Source organism: Symsagittifera roscoffensis, chromosome 8, assembly GCF_963678635.1.
Source record: "Symsagittifera roscoffensis chromosome 8, txSymRosc1.1, whole genome shotgun sequence".
NCBI lineage: Eukaryota > Metazoa > Xenacoelomorpha > Acoela > Convolutidae > Symsagittifera > Symsagittifera roscoffensis.
Window position 1 is genome coordinate 33,071,193 of NC_087069.1, and position 12,221 is coordinate 33,083,413.

The following is a 12,221-nucleotide window of genomic DNA, read 5'->3' on the forward strand; positions in this document are numbered from 1 at the left end:
TGTCGGACTTCTTTTCTAACTTCTGGCGGTCATAACGTTTTAATAAGCTCTTCTGAACTCTCTAAAGATAGATTACGAAATACAATGATGAGTCCAAAACTTAAAAAACCTATTCATTTTAATGACTATGTTTTTAAGAATCATACTTCATTTTAGTTGAATCTTTTTCTGTTTTGGTTTGCTTTAAGTAGATTGTTTCTTATTAGTTTAAACCAAAAAAAAAGTTTAAAAAAGTCATTGGAAAACAGAAGTTGAGTTTTGGCTCAGAAGGACAGATTTACCTGGCCACGGTTGCCTGCAGAGCTTCGATAAGCCCTATCAGACTTCACGATAGATGGCGAAACGCATGATTTTTCCCATTTAATTTTAATCAGATTGTAGCATGTTTGTCCAGCTTTGTCGGCTGATCGGTGCTGAACTGCTCTATTGTTACGCAGCGTTCATAGATTCAGACAAAGAGACAACTCAACCCACATCAAGCTATGAAACCGCGATTGTAGGCAATAATTTGCGGCTGCCGTGGACCTGAAACTAGACCCCCCAGTGAGCTGAAATTGATATCACAGATTTGATTTTGATCATACCTTCGCCAATGAATTCAGATTTGTCGTGGTTGCGGCATGATTTCACGATGTAGATAGACCGTTACATCTTTTTTCGGCCGGAACTTGCTTTCTTTTGAAGTTGACCGGAAGGAACTATGGATTAGCTAGTGTGTTTTTCCGATCGATTTTGACTACCTCAAAGAAAGTACTTCGCAGGTAGTCAAGTGTGGTACAGATTGAAACCAAGCCCATTCAACCGTGATTGCACAAAAAAAGCTCAAAAGTTTTATCCGTTTCGAGAAAGATGGGAGTCATGATTTTCATCTCTTTTTCAGGCTAATTTTCAAACTGGATAAATTTCAGACATTCCTCTATTTTAATTTTATTAGCCATATTTATAGCTTTTTAACCAATTTAGTCCCCTCTCGCGTTCACTAGTTGAAACCGAAAAAAGGGAAAAATCAGATTCTTTTCTTTTTAATTTTTATTGCAAAAATAAGCGTGACGGAAAATTCTATGCTGCTTGCCAAACAACCGGCTATCTTTTCAAAATTTTTATGTTCAGTTATTTTTGAGCTCACCATTTGCATAAAGCCAAATCGAATTAATCCAAAAAGTGGTCATTTCAGTTTAAAAAGAGATCGTATTTCTCCAACAAGTGTTTGAAAATCTTATAACCTGTTTTTTTTTCAGATACCTGATCTACAAGCATACTTTCTGATACTTCATGTTCAGATGTCTGTTTCTTCTAGAATGTTCTGGAAGGCTATAATGGCACTGTGTTCGCCTATGGGCAGACTGGATGTGGGAAGTCTTTCTCCATGCAGGGAATCCCCCAACCCACCACTCAAAGGGGAATCATCCCGCGTGCATTTGACCACATATTCGAGGCAGTGGCTATTGCTAAGGACAAGAGGTAGCTAAATTTCCAATATTTTGAAGCCTCTTTATAATGAAGTTTTTCCAATAAATTTTGATATCAGAAAAAGTAACAAAAATAGCATTTCAAGTCAAATCCATGTTTTATGTAACCACATATGTAAGAGATTGATTTTCCATGAAATTCTTTTGTTGCCTTTTATTACGCTTGCGATTGGCAAGTGATATCAAAGCAGAACATAGAAGTTTCAGGGCAACAACTTGTCTAACAGAATCTTTGAATCATTTCGTGCCAAAATGCATACTTGGTCAACACATGGCGTATTTTGAACATATAACTGCTTTTTTACTCAAGCAAAGCTTATGTGATAGTATGAACTCCTTTTTTTCCAAACTAACTCACAAATATTAGTGTTCATTTCGAAAGTGTTCTTTCTATGCAGTATGTGCTCAAGATCAATAACCAGCTATTCAGTACAGCGAATGCTAAGGATATTAACAGAGACTATTATATTACAAGTAGCACTTTAGCTTCAAATTGGAATTAGTAAGTTTTGAATGGTTTAGTGTGCTTTAGGTTAGATCAGTTTCATTTGAAATCGATTCAAGTTGATGGCATAGCGTATTGTTTTCATGTCAAAAATTTTTTCAAAAAAATCATAATTTTCCAGAAAGTTTGCTTTTTTGTTCCGAGCATTGAAAATGGGGAGTACCTTCGTATTTGGGTGTGTATTAGATTTTTTCCTTTCTTTTTGTTTTCTACGCGAAATCAGCCATCACAAATTATCATTGGTTTGAGTTGAGTGATATATCAGATTACAGCACTTTCAGTCGTGATTCGACCGACATTAAAAAATTTCAAACAAGTTTTCCCAAAACCGGTTATAAACTTTTGATTTTTCGTCTTATGTTAAGCGAGTAAGCAGGCTTACATTAGCTTATTTATGCTCAATTTAAGCCTTGAAAATTTGATTTTACCCGAGTTACTTCAAAAATGCAATAAGTTCCTGAAAAAGCATTGAAAATTTTTTTTTCTTCTAAAACTGTTTTCCAATTTGCCTATTTTACTATGACTGTCAAATATGCCTTCTCACCACGCAAATGTTAACTGGAAGTCAAACTGCGCTCTTCGTTTACAAAAAGGAAAATCGCGCAAAATTGTTTTGAAAATGGATTTTAATTACTTGATTCCCCAACGGAATAAATAAAAATTTATGTATTGACCCATTTTTTGTACGGGCTATTGAAAATTGGGAGGAACTTTATTTTCGCGGTGTTGTAGTTCCTTTTTTTCCCACGCAACATCAGGTACCACAAATGGTCATCGGAATAGGTCGAGTGATAAATCATCAAATCGTTTTCAATCGTGATTCGAACCTTAAGTAAGTTTAAAAAATTTTCCCAGTTTCAAGATGTTTTGTCTAATATCTTCAATTTATGATTTTTCGTCTTATTACGAGCAAATAAAGCGAGCGAGCATGCTTGTAGCAGTAACTAAACTTATGAAGGTAACAGTAACTATATTGATATAGCATTGAAAGCATAGATATATTCAATAATCCCTATTTACTATTTCGCGGTTTGACTTTTGATTTCTTTTAAGTTAGGTTCATTTCCTTTGTTGAAGGGAAGGCAAACTCCATTATCGAACAGCAAAAGTGTAAATGTCGAGAAAAACGTGATCGACTTCTAGTTCCTGTTTGATTAAAACAGGTATAATGGGAATTCCTGTTTGATTAACACAAGTATTATGAAAGTGTATAATTTTGTGTTTTTTAGTTTTATTTTTTTTATTTGTAATGAAGCGGTTGCTACCAGTTATATTACACAAAAAGTTATGGCTGTCGAAAATTCAAAAGTTCACTTTTTGAACTTTTTTTGAAACTTCTCGATTTTCTAGAAGGTTATCCTGCCAAATCGAACTAAAAAAAATCACTCCAATTTATTTTACAGATTTAGAGAGCAGAACTATTGGAGGTTTTGCGTGAAGCCCAGTTTTTGAACTTTTTCCTTTCTCTTACGCGTCAATTGAGAAAAAATCAAGTATTATCCAACGGGTATTTGCAATTTTAGCTGGCCTCTAGTTTGTATGGGATTGGTTTTTTTATTATAATTATTTATAATTATTATTTTTTTCGGAGACGCTGTCGATATATATATATTTTTTTCAAAATCTGGTTTTTCTCGAAAACTACTCTACCGATTTTCAAAATAGTGTTACCGACGGAAAGTTCGCCCACTCCCCTGTGTGGCTGTCCAATCTGTTAGTCTCTATTTTTAACCTTAGATCTCTTTCTACTAGCCTTCAAAAAAGTGTGTGGGGATTTTTGTCCAAATTTTTTAGGACTTTTTTAAACATTTTTCTCCTACCCTCCTAAATTTTAAATTTTAGTTTCAATCGAAAGGAAAGATTTTGAGAAGGTACCTTGCGTAAGCGGTTACGCTCAATTTTTTTACACAAAAAGAAATGAACCTGGGAAATGTCGAGTTTTCGTTTTTTTTACCTTTTTTGAAACTTTTAGTTTTTTCTCGAAAACTACCCTCCCAAATCTGGGATTTTGGGTTCAACGGAAAGTAAAAGTTTTAGGAACCTCCCATACATAAGCGATGACGCCCAATTTTAATTGTTGAAAATTTTGTGGCCCTTGGGAAACCGATTTTTCAATTTTGACCTTTTATTAAAAAAACTTCAGACTTTTCGAAAACTACTCTCCCAAATCTGAGGTTTTTTCTTTCAATGGGCATAACGTGTTGTGGAAAGTTCGCCTGCAGAAGCGGTTACGCCCATTTTTTTTCTTAAAAAAGTTATGGCTCTCAGAAATTCAATTTTTTGATCGTTTTTGAAACTTCTTGATTTTCTCGAAGGTTATCCTACCAAATCGAACTCAAAAAATTCACTCCTTGTTATTTTGAGAACCAACTGAGGTTTTGCAGGAAGCTCACTTTTTGAAATTTTCCCTTTCTCTTACGCGTCAGTTGCAAATTTTTTCGAACAAGTATGACAGCTTTTGCTGGCCTGTAGTGTGTATGGGATGGGGTTTTTTTATTATAATAATTTAATTTTTTTGAAAGGCTTTTGAAAAAATTTTCACTTTTTTCAAAAGTTTAGTTTTTCTCGAAATTAATCTACCGATTTCCAAAAAGTGGTACCAATTGAAAGTCTACCCACTCGTCTGTGTGGCTGCATAATCTGTTAGTCTGTTTTTAAACCTTAGATCACTTTCTACTCGCCTTCAAAAAAGTGTGTGGGAATTTTTTGCCCAAATTTTTTGATTTTTCACATTTCCTCAAAAACTACCCTCCCAAATCTGAGATTTTGGATTCAACTGTTAGAACAGGTTGTGGGACGCTCACTTGCATAAGCAGCTACGCCCAATTTCTTTAAACAAAAAGTTATGGCCCTCAGAAAAGAAAAATTTCGATTTTTCGAAGCTTTTTGATTTTTCTCAAAAACTACCCTCCCAAATCTGAGATTTTAGTTTCAATGGGTATAATGGGTCGTGGAAGTTTCGCCTGCAGAAGCGACTACGCCCATTTTTGTTACACAAAAAATTATGGCTTTCAAAAACTAAAACTCAAAAAAATCTTTGCTAGTTATTTTGAAAACCAACTCAGGTTTTGCGTGCAGCTCACTTTTTGAATTTTTCCCTTTCTCTTACGCGTCAGGTGAAAAAAAATTAAAAATTATTGAACAGGTATCCAGCTTTAGCTGACCTGTAATGTGTATGAGATTGGGTTTTTTATTATGATAATTTATTATTCTTTTTTTTCGAAATTACTCTACCGATTTTCAAAAAGTGGTACCAATGGAAAGTTCGCCCACTTCCCTGTGTGGCTGCAAAATGCCCTAATACTTTCTCACCTTACCCCACTTTCTACAGCCTTCGAAAAAGTGTGTGGAGGATTTTTTGTACCCAAATTTTTGGATTTTTTGCTTTCCCTACCAGAAAACTACCCTCCTAAATCTGAGATTTCGGGTTCAACGGATAGAACAGGTTGTGGAAAGCTCACGTGCAAGAGCAGCTACGCCCAATTTTTTTACACTAAAAGCTATGGCCCTCAGAAAAGTCAAATTTTCGATTTTTTGACCGTTTTTTGAAACTTTTTGACTTTTCTCAAAAACTACCCTGCCAAATCTGAGATTTTAATTTCAATCGAAAGGCCGGATTGTGAGAAGCTCCCCTGCATAAGCGGTTATGCCCAAGTTTTTGTACACTAAAATTAATGACCCTCGGAAAAGTTGATTTTTCGATATTTGACCGTTTTTTAAAACTTCTTGGTTTTCTCGCAGGTTTTCCAGCCAAATCAACTCAAAAAAATTCACTCCTAGTTTATTTTCTTAGAGAACCAACTGAACTTTTAGGTGAAGCCCAGTTTTCGAATTTTTTCCTTCAAAATTTCAAAAATCATCAAACAGGTATTTTTCCAGCTTTTGCTGGCCTCTAGTTTCCAAAGTGGAATTTAGTTATGAGATTTGACAGAGGAATAAAAAATATACCTATTGATCCAGTTTTCTCGAACTGGCCTGATGAAATCGAAAAAGTGTCAGTCATAATTAGTTCTAGAAAGTCAATGGGTTTCAAGGATGTATATTTTTTCTTTGAAAATCTGAGAGGTGAGATTTTCTCTACAAAAAAAACAAACTGTTTCCTTGCGTTAATTCATTTTTTTTTCCAAATGCCAGTTAGCTATGTTTATGAAAGTTTGGTAGACGTAGTTTTACGTTTTTTTTCATGGAACTATTTTTTCGACTGGCTATCGTCTAATTTGTTTTGTTGGCTAGGTTGCCATGCTGTTTTTGCGATGTATGCCAAGTGCTCTTGAGCTCTCATTTGCCTCTGTGTTATATTGTGCGTTTGTTAGGACGTGTTGTCGGCGTTTGATTACAGAGACGGAGGCTTTGTAATTTGAGATGAATTGGTTTTATAATCTGAATGTTTCTAATGAAGCTGACCGAGAGTTTGGAAAACGTATTCTTTTGGTGTCTCAAACAGCGAGAGTTAGATTTTATAATAAAAGTAGTGGTTATCTCCAATTTGTTTTCATTATAGGTTTCTCGTGCATGCGAGTTATCTGGAGATCTACAATGAGCAAGTCAGAGATCTGCTGTCGAAGGATGCGAAGAAGCAACTGGATCTGAAGGAGCATCCAGAGAAAGGAGTCTATGTGTCAGGTAGTCCACCGTCCAGCGTCACTAAATAGCTTCTTTTCAGTCTAGTATCAGTGTAAAATGATAGAATGAACCCCAAGAAAGGCAGTCATTTGTCCAATTTTTGCTCACAATGAAGTACTCTGAAGTTGAGGATAGAGCATAAATGTGGCACTTGAAAGATCTCTTGGGGAATGTAATTAGTTGTAGTAAATTACTTCAATTTTTGAATGAGAAAATGCCGTAACAGTAGTAGTAATAGTAATTTTTGTTTCAGGTCTCTCTCAGAACGAGGTGCGCAATGTCGAAGACTGCCAACTGCTGATGGCCAAAGGGTGGAACAACCGAGCAGTGGGAGCCACTCTGATGAATGCCGACTCCTCCAGATCCCACTCCATATTCACAATCAACATCGAGATCATGGACTCCAATGCAGCAACACAGTCAGTTGGTGCTCCATCAGCCGGGGGAGGGGAGGAACATTTCTTGGCTTCAAAGTTGAATCTGGTTGACTTGGCGGGAAGTGAGAGGCAATCTAAGACAGGTGCGTCCTAAGACTCCGCACATATAGAGTGTGCAATCAGTTCCATAATGTTAATCGTGCGGTTTTTTTTACTTCGACCTATGGCTCAACTATGGTTTATCCAGCCAATTTTTACTAGCTCAAAGAAAACTTGTTCTGGGTTCAAGTTTCACTTGGGCTGGCTTATTCACATTCTCTGAGAATACTGTTGTTTTAACTATCAAAACAAATGTCTAATCTAATCATAAACTAAGGTGATTTATGATTGTCAAAATTTTGAAAAATTAAAGCTCGTTCATTAACTTGGAGTTAAATTTCACCCAACGCAAAAAAACTATACTAATCAACCAAAGTATGAAAAATCTAAATTTACTGATAGTTATTCACATAACGATTTCTTACCCCGGGTATTCCTATGTTTATTATATTTGCTGTGTCCCTTGATAAACAGCTCAAACAAAGTAATCGGTCTAAATGTGTAGGCGCGGCGGGAGACCGTCTGAAAGAGGCCACCAAAATTAACCTGTCCCTGTCTGCACTGGGTAATGTCATCAGTGCCCTGGTGGATGGGAAGAGCAAACACATTCCATACAGGGACTCCAAACTGACTCGGCTGTTGCAAGACTCCCTCGGAGGCAACACTAAGACACTCATGGTGGCTTGTCTCTCACCTGCTGCTGATAATTACGATGAGACTCTCTCAACTCTTAGGTTAGTTAAAGAACCACGATAAAATGTATTCAGTGTTTATTCTGAGGACATGGCTTAATATGGCATTTCTTGCTTGTAAGGCCTCATGAGTGGTGTTCAAGGAAAGTTTTATGACTCTTGTAACAGTCTTGTAATAAATAAAGCTGCTAAGTATGGATATCAATAGCGCTGTCGTCATTTATTTGTTCACAATTGAATTCTGATCAAATCGCGCCATCATTCAATCAAATGCTTTTGATTGAATGATGGTGCGAGTATTAACTCCTCCTGATTCTCGTAGTACTTTGTTGAAAGTTGAGTCATGGAACGTCAATAGATGTGGTCAGCTAACATCTAACGATTGGAACTATCAGTAGCGGATTTACGGGGGGGGGGGGGGGGGGGGGCTGACGCTGCCCTCCCCCCTCAGGGATTCGACCCCCTGCCGACCCAAAGGGTCCCCCCTTTGTACTATTTTAAGATATCTATTTTTGGTGAGGTACCTTAAAATTTTTCTAAAGCCAATAAATACTAATTTTTGATGGGGGAGCGCGCGCCGAAAAAACGCGATTTTCCAGAAAGTGCCCTAATACGCCTTTTTTGGCCTGTTTTTTTTCAAAAACTTGCCTGCGGCGCATAAAATTTGGTCAAAATGGGGCATTTATAGTGATTTGGGAGAGCTCAGAAAATCAATTTGGTCGACCTAAAAAAATCGACAAAATTTTCGAAAATTTTTCAAAAATACGCCCCCCTCTCTCGGGAAAATCCTAGATCCGCCCCTGGGGGCTGTTAAAGCCTATATAAAAACATTTATTTAAAGATTTGGGCGAGGATTCTTGGTTTTTATATCTTAAACATAAAATTATTTATTATGATTGTTCTCTAGGTATGCGAATCGGGCGAAGAATATAAAGAATAAGCCGAAGATCAACGAGGACCCTAAGGATGCGCTGTTGAGACAGTATCAAGAGGAAATAATGCAACTGAAGGCCATGCTAGACGGGAAACCACTGCCAGCAACTGTGACCACAAATCAGAATAAAGGTAGGCATAGATCATTTTCAAAGCGCTGTATTGGTTAAATATTTTTACTCTTGCAATAAGGAAGGGTATTGCAATCGATATAAGAGTTTTTTCCCGGAAAGCACTTTGTTGACTGGATCTCCTATTTTAAGATATCCATTTTTTAGCACGTTGTACGTTTTACGGCTGTAGTTTAAGAGCTGTTTTAGAGCTACCATAGGGATACTGAAAATGCAGCTGAAAAAAAAATTTTTCGTCGGCTTTAATGATTTCACCCAATTTTTGTCGCGTTACTTGCCGGGTGTATAATTCTGTACTTTTTTGGTAGATTTTTAAATTCCTTTTTCCTCCTTGTCAAGTGTTTAACTGTAAATCATGATTTACTGTTTTTATGCACGCCAAAACTTAACATTAAAAAGATTTTTTTGAGAGTTTTTCTGGTAGCACTTCGCATTAAATTTTCTGTTTCGATTTTTGATTTGTTATTTGTTCTACAAGTTCGGGGAATTAGTAAGTCGAATTGGTTAAGTGTGTTTTAGTTTACATCAGTTTCAATTGAAATGGATTCATGTTGATGACATAGCATATTGTTTTCATGTCGAAATTTTTTCAGTCATTATTTTCCAGAAAATTTGCTTTTTTTTGTTCCAATCATTGAAAATGGAGAGGAACTTTGTATTCGGGTGTTTTCTTAGTTTCCTCTTTTTTCTCAAATTTCGTTTTCCACGCAAAATCATCGGAATGGGTCGAGTGATGTATCATATTGAAGCCCTTTCAGTCGTCATTCGAACAATATCAGTGTTTAGAAAAACCTGTTTTAAATTGAGAATCAAAAATTCAAAAAAAAAATTCAGCAAAAAAAGTTCGAATTTCTTGTCGTTTTTCTTCAATAATTTTTGTCCAATTTGCCTATATTACTATAACTGTCGAATGTGCTTAAATTATATTTTCACTTCAGATCTTTATATTACACCACGCTGAAAAGACGACACTAATTTGAATAAACTTTTGCACAGTAACTGGCTATCCTTGTTTGCATCTTTGATTTGACTGTTTTGCTTACAAAAGAATGTGCTAAGTGTTGTACGAGATTCAGGAATCTTGGTTTTCCTGGCTGAAATTGTTGAAATAAAGAAAGTTCGCAATTTTTTTTTCAGATTTTCTGCCAGTTTTTTGCGCTTATTTTGAAATTTGGTTATGTTTCCTCCATTATGATCTTACTTTATACAAAAAACGGATAGGGGTTTTTCTTATTCCTATTTCGTCCTGTATGATATGCAGGTTGTATGGTTGCAAGATTTTAAGCAAAGTTTTTGAGTAAATTTAGGATTTTTTGGATCTATTTTGTTTTACCAACGTTTTTTTTTTCAATCATTTCCATTTATTGGTTATAAGAAAGAATTGAACGAAATTCATGTAGTCCGAATCTTGATTTTGTTCTAGTTAATTGCTTTGTATAACATTTTTCGTCGAGACATCTATTGATGTTTGGCATTTTATTTTGTATCGCAAGTGGTGCGAAGCTCAGCTTAGCTTCTGTGTTAGAAAGTTGATCTTTCAAAGAATCATTTCATTGGTGAATTTTAAATCTGGGCGAAACTAATAACTTAAATCAGGTTTTCAAGAAAAATAGCTCCAAGAGGATATTAATTACTTTTTAGTCTTTGTGTAAACCTATCATTTTAACTTAAATTTAAACTTTGATTACATATATTTGTGTTTTAGTGACGTCTAACAGTAGTGGTGACCGTGTGAAAATGGACAAAGAAAAAGAACAGATTAAACAGGTTAGTTAAAAAGTAAGAATCAGACGGCAGTGGAACATGCATTGGAGTTGATGAAGATAAACATTCCATCCAGCTGATGTTTAATAGTATGAACGCGGTTTGGCTCATTTGTTTTTTCGAGGTTTGACTTTTGATTTTTTTTCAAGTTGTTTTCATGTTCTTTTCGTTTCCTTTGTTAAAAGGAAGGCAAACTCCACTATCGAATAGCAGAAAAAGATAAGGTCGTCAAAAACGTGATCGATTTCTAATTTCAAAAATGCAATTTTATCAGATTTCCCAGCAAAATAAAAAATGAAAAATTTTACCTGTTGATCCAGTTTTCTCAATTTGGGTAAAATTTATCAAAAAAGCACCGATCATAAATGGTTCGTGAAATTCAAAGTGCTTAAAGGGCAATTTTTTTAAATTTAAAATTCGAAAGTTAGTTAAAAAAACAAATGAAATTTTTGTTTCATTACTCTTTGGCAACTCTCAGTTGGCTATGTTTTAACCTAATCATCAATATGGGTGTTGTTATGGGCGAAGCGGAGACTCGATAGGCTAATATGTCTTCTTCCAGTTTTGATGTTATGTTTTGAAGCGGATGTTTGTTGACTGTGATTGTATGTTATAGATTAAACTTCAATTTAAGAAGTCTAAAACAATAAAAAGGTTTATAACTTTTTTGGACATAGTTTTTACGCGAGGAAATCAGTGATTAACTGAAATTCACATTAAAATGAGCAGTTTTTGAATTAATAACTTCGTTCAGGTTTGTTGACCGAAAAGACAATTTGTGTTAAAATATATTCTTCTTGGCTATTTAGGAGTACGAAAGCCACTTGAGGCAGATGGAACAGCAGATTAGTGACTTGAGCAGAGCGAAGCAGATGGTCGAACACGAACTAACCTCTCTCAAACTCAAATCCACCCCGAACTCAACCGCTTCTCAAGGTCATGACCTGAGCCACAACCGAAGTGAAGAAGGACTCAGAGATCCCCCCAATGATGATGCAGATGATGACCCCTGTAGGGACGAAGGGAGACAGGGTGTGAAATACGGTCATGATGAAAATAGAGAAGAAAAGCTGGTGCGTGCAAGAGGTGGCTTTGACGATGATGGCGAGGGGGAGTTAAACGAAGGCATCGATGACGAGGAAGGGGATCTGAGAGAGTTCTACGATGATGAAAAGTGAGTGGATGTCATTCAATCTTTCTCATAATGTTTTTTTAAGGAAACAAACTACTTAATTGGGCCACCATTAAATTTAGCATCTCTAGAATGCAACACAAATCCTGAGCAACCATTAAATTTAGCATCTCTAGAATGCAACACAAATCCTGAGCAACCATTAAATTTAGCATCTCTAGAATGCAACACAAATCCTGAGCAACCATTAAATTTAGCATCTCTAGAATGCAACACAAATCCTGAGCAACCATTAAATTTAGCATCTCTAGAATGCAACACAAATCCTGAGCAACCATTAAATTTAGCATCTCTAGAATGCAACACAAATCCTGAGCAACCATTAAATTTAGCATCTCTAGAATGCAACACAAATCCTGAGCAACCATTAAATTTAGCATCTCTAGAATGCAACACAAATCCTGAGCAACCATTAAATTTAGCATCTCTAGAATGC

At 35.8% G+C, this 12,221-nt stretch overlaps 1 protein-coding gene across 1 annotated transcript in view; it reads left to right on the top strand.

Moving 5' to 3' along the window:
- The window catches only part of LOC134852849 (kinesin-like protein KIF17), a 52,851-nt gene that overhangs the window by 17,620 nt on the left and 23,010 nt on the right, over positions 1–12,221 (top strand). The window contains exons 2-8 of the mRNA XM_063868681.1: positions 1,298–1,461; positions 6,476–6,597; positions 6,851–7,117; positions 7,579–7,807; positions 8,673–8,830; positions 10,535–10,596; positions 11,403–11,767. Of these exons, the coding sequence (XP_063724751.1) occupies positions 1,298–1,461; positions 6,476–6,597; positions 6,851–7,117; positions 7,579–7,807; positions 8,673–8,830; positions 10,535–10,596; positions 11,403–11,767 (1,367 nt within the window). The remainder of the gene's footprint in view (positions 1–1,297; positions 1,462–6,475; positions 6,598–6,850; positions 7,118–7,578; positions 7,808–8,672; positions 8,831–10,534; positions 10,597–11,402; positions 11,768–12,221) is intronic.